This window comes from Balaenoptera musculus, chromosome 4 (genome assembly GCF_009873245.2).
Source record: "Balaenoptera musculus isolate JJ_BM4_2016_0621 chromosome 4, mBalMus1.pri.v3, whole genome shotgun sequence".
Classification (NCBI taxonomy): Eukaryota; Metazoa; Chordata; class Mammalia; order Artiodactyla; family Balaenopteridae; genus Balaenoptera; species Balaenoptera musculus.
The window spans coordinates 37609896-37613568 of record NC_045788.1 but is presented as its reverse complement, the minus strand read 5'-3'; the positions used below and the strand labels follow the sequence as shown (position 1 = coordinate 37613568).

The window sequence follows — 3673 nt, the reverse complement described above, 5'->3', positions numbered from 1 at the left end:
TACAGCCACTATGGAGAACAGTATGGAGGTTCCTTAAAAAACTAAAAATAGAATTACCATCTGACCCAGCAATCCCACTACTGGGCATATACCCAGAGAAAACCATAATTCAAAAAGAGACATGTACCACAATGTTCACTGCAGCTCTATTTACAATAGCCAGGACATGGAAGCAACCTAAGTGTCCATTGACAGATGAATGGATAAAGAAGATGTGGCACATATATACAAGGAATATTACTCAACCATAAAAAGAAACGAAACTGAGTTATTTGTAGTGAGGTGGATGGACCTAGAGTCTGTCATACAGAGTGAAGTAAGTCAGAAAGAGGAAAACAAATACCATATGCTAACATATATATGGGATCTAAAACAAATGGTTCTGATGAACTTAGGGGCAGGACAGGAATAAAGACGCAGATGTAGAGAATGGACTTGAGGACATGGGGAGGGAGAAGGTTAAGCTGGGGTGAAGTGAGAGAGTAGCATTGGCATATATACACTACCAACTGTAAAATAGATAGTGGGAAGCAGCTGCATAGCACAGGGAGATCAGCTCAGTGCTTTGTGACCACCTAGAGGGTTGGGATAGGGAGGGTGGGAGGGAGACGCAAGAGGGAGGGGATATGGGGATATGTGTATGTATGTGGCTGATTCACTTTGTTATACAGCAGAAACTAACACACCATTGTAAAGCAATTATACTCCAATAAAGATGTAAACAAACAAACAAACAAACAAATAAATAAATAAAACTTGTTGTTACCAGTGGGGAGAGGGAAGGAGGGAGGGGCATGTTATGGGTATGGGATTAAGAGGTACAAACTACTATGTGTAAGATTGATAAGCAACAAGGATATATTGTACAGCACAGGGAATTATAGCTATTATCTTTTTTAAGTTGAACTACAGTTGATTTACAATATTGTGTTAGTTTCAGGTGTACAGCAAAGTGATTCAACTTGCCTCCATAGGTACTGCAAGCTACTGAAAATGGCATAAAACATTGGCATAATTCATTTGGTGCAAAAGTAATATAATATGTATGAGTTAAATCAAGAAGCCAAATGCTCAAGGAAAGGTAACATACAAAGAAGCAGTGGCAGATATATATGCGGTGTTCTACTGCACCTATTTTCTTGAGCTGTTAGAGCATTTGAAATTATGGTGTTCATACCAAATATTTCTAAAATTTTGTAAACTCTGGTAGTGTGCAATTTGTCTAAAATATTTTTTTCCCCATTAAACAGTTTATTACAACACGACATCTATTGTAATCAAAGTGGTGTTGTTTACAGTCATTATCACATGTACATTTTTAACAAGAACAAACTACCATAAAACAAGCATTTACTTGAGGTTTTTTTTCAATTGCGTGCCCATTATAATGGCTAAATGTATATAACCAGTGATAAAGTTGCAAAAGCTGTAACTTTTTAAATCACACAGGTTTCCTTCATATAAAACAGGTAAGCAACATAAAAAATAATAGTAGAGCTACTGGTTACCATTTATGCAGATGTGCTTTATTCAGATCTATTCCTGTTCATTTTATCCATGAATCCTTACAGGTTCAGTTCAATCACAAGAAGCGAGCTGCTGGACAAGCATCATTTTTCCCCCATGAAGACTGTTTTGTCTTGGAAGTTGCTCTTCTTCCTTCAGCTTCTAACGATGAAGATACTCGCGCTCTCGGTCACGCTCTCGGTCCCGGTCCCGGTCCCGGTCCCGGTGTCTCTCTCGTTCTCTGCTTCTCTCTCTGTAATAATCATCATGATGATCTCCACTGTGGAATTTACGACGCCGACTCTTTTCTCGTGATCTACTATGATCCCTTTCTCTTGATCGTTCACGTCTTGATCCAGAACCATAAGACTGGGATTCAGTTCCATGAAGGCAATCTTGCAAAGAGCTAATAAGAACTTTGCAATGATCATCAGCAGATACTTTGGATTGTTTAATTAAAGAAATTGCAGTTACCAATGTCTCAATAGCACTCCCATAATCACCAGCACTGGCATCAGACACAGGTCTTGAAATAGCATTGCTTGAGATTGCCCTATTTCTATTCATGATTTCTTCAAACTCAGCTTCACTCAATGGTGTTCTTGCAGTATCCATTTTCCTTCCAGGAGGCCCACAGTCACCCCTATCATATGGTGGAGGCTGGCCACATGGATCTGTTGGTGGTGGCCCCTAGCTGTGTGGTGTAGGCATGCCGCTGTTAGTTGGTAGAGGAAAGAAAGCTGGGTTCACATGTGGAGCTGGTGGTGGGGCACCTGGAGGAGGTCCAGGAAGATACAGAGGAGGAGCGAGCATAAGGGGTGGCCCAAGAGGGCCAGGTAGGTGAGTCGGAAAGGGGCCTGGAAGTGGAGGTGGTCCCTGTTGTGGAGGTGGTGGACCAGGAGGGGGGCCGTAGCCTGGAACTGGAGGTGGAGGAGCAGGAGGAAGCCGACCCAATGGAGGCTGCCCAAAAGGTTGTCCAGGAAAAAGAACTGGTGGTGGAGGGCAATCTCCTCGATTAGGAGGCCCAGCTAAAGGAGGAGGCAGAACCTGACCAGGAGGTGGAGGACCTGGTGGACCGGGTGGGCCTGGAGGACCCAAGGTTGGACGCGGTGGAGTCTGTCCAGCTGGAAAAGGTGGAGGTGACCCTCCTGGTCCTGCTGGTCCAAGAAATCTGTCCCCACTAGGAACAGCCCCTGGAAAACAGGCCTGTCTTCTACCACCTTGTGGAAATGCTGCACGTGAACTGCCTCCCGGAGGACCAGCTTTACCTTCCCCAGACATTTGTCCTGATTGTGTAGTTTTCCTGGACTGCATTTCAGATTGACTCAGGAACTGTTTATTGCATGGAGTTACAACAGGATTCTGACCATGAAGTTCTCCTTTAGGCAACAGATCCATTAACTTTTTTGAGGATGCTTCAGATCCAACACCAAGAAGGGCAAACCCCTCTGACTGGCCATTTGCCTGATTTTCAAAAAATTTTATCTCCAAAATATCAGTTACTCCCAAAGAATGAACTGCTTCAGTTAAGTCTTCATCTGTTGTCCACCATGTTAGATTTCCAATATACAATGCAATTCTCTTTCCAGTATATGTATAGACAACATTTGGTGCTGCTCCTTTACCCACATCATCACCAACAGTTGGTGGGAGAGTATCCATGTAATCCTGATCTTCTGGGGCATCTCCATTATTTGCAGATGGAGAGATGACATCATCATACAAATCTATCTGATCATGCCCACCATATTCATCTTCCTAGTTGAACTCTTTGCCCACATCCACGTAAATGTCTGTGTGGTCCACACCATCCGCTATCTTCTCTCGGCCTAGGCTGCCTCCACCCGCTGCCTCCTGCAGGTCTGCCCGCAGCGGTAGCAGCAGATCTCTGTCTAAAATCTTAACATAAAGGATAAAACACAGAAGGCAAGGAAGCATTATGCCTACGTCCACAGTCTGTGGTGATATGGCTTCTTTGTGAATTTGTGCATGTCTTTCTTTTCTCCTATTCCATGAATGCTCCTATTGTTTCCATACTTTCTATTCTTCACTTCTGCTCTTACCTTCATTTATTTATTTTTTACTTTTAACAGCTTTATTGAGGGATAATTTATATACTGTACAATTCACTCATTGTAAATGGATAATTCAGCGATTTTTAGTAAAT

The 3673-nt window shown here is 42.7% G+C and overlaps 1 protein-coding gene across 1 annotated transcript; it reads right to left on the bottom strand.

Moving 5' to 3' along the window:
* Positions 1–1583: 1583 nt before the first annotated feature.
* Positions 1584–3444, bottom strand: LOC118893956 (cleavage and polyadenylation specificity factor subunit 6-like). Its single transcript, XM_036849646.1, is given in 1 exon segment — positions 1584–3444. A coding segment is annotated over 1 exon segment (1776 nt). The 3' UTR covers positions 1584–1668.
* Positions 3445–3673: the final 229 nt, after the last annotated feature.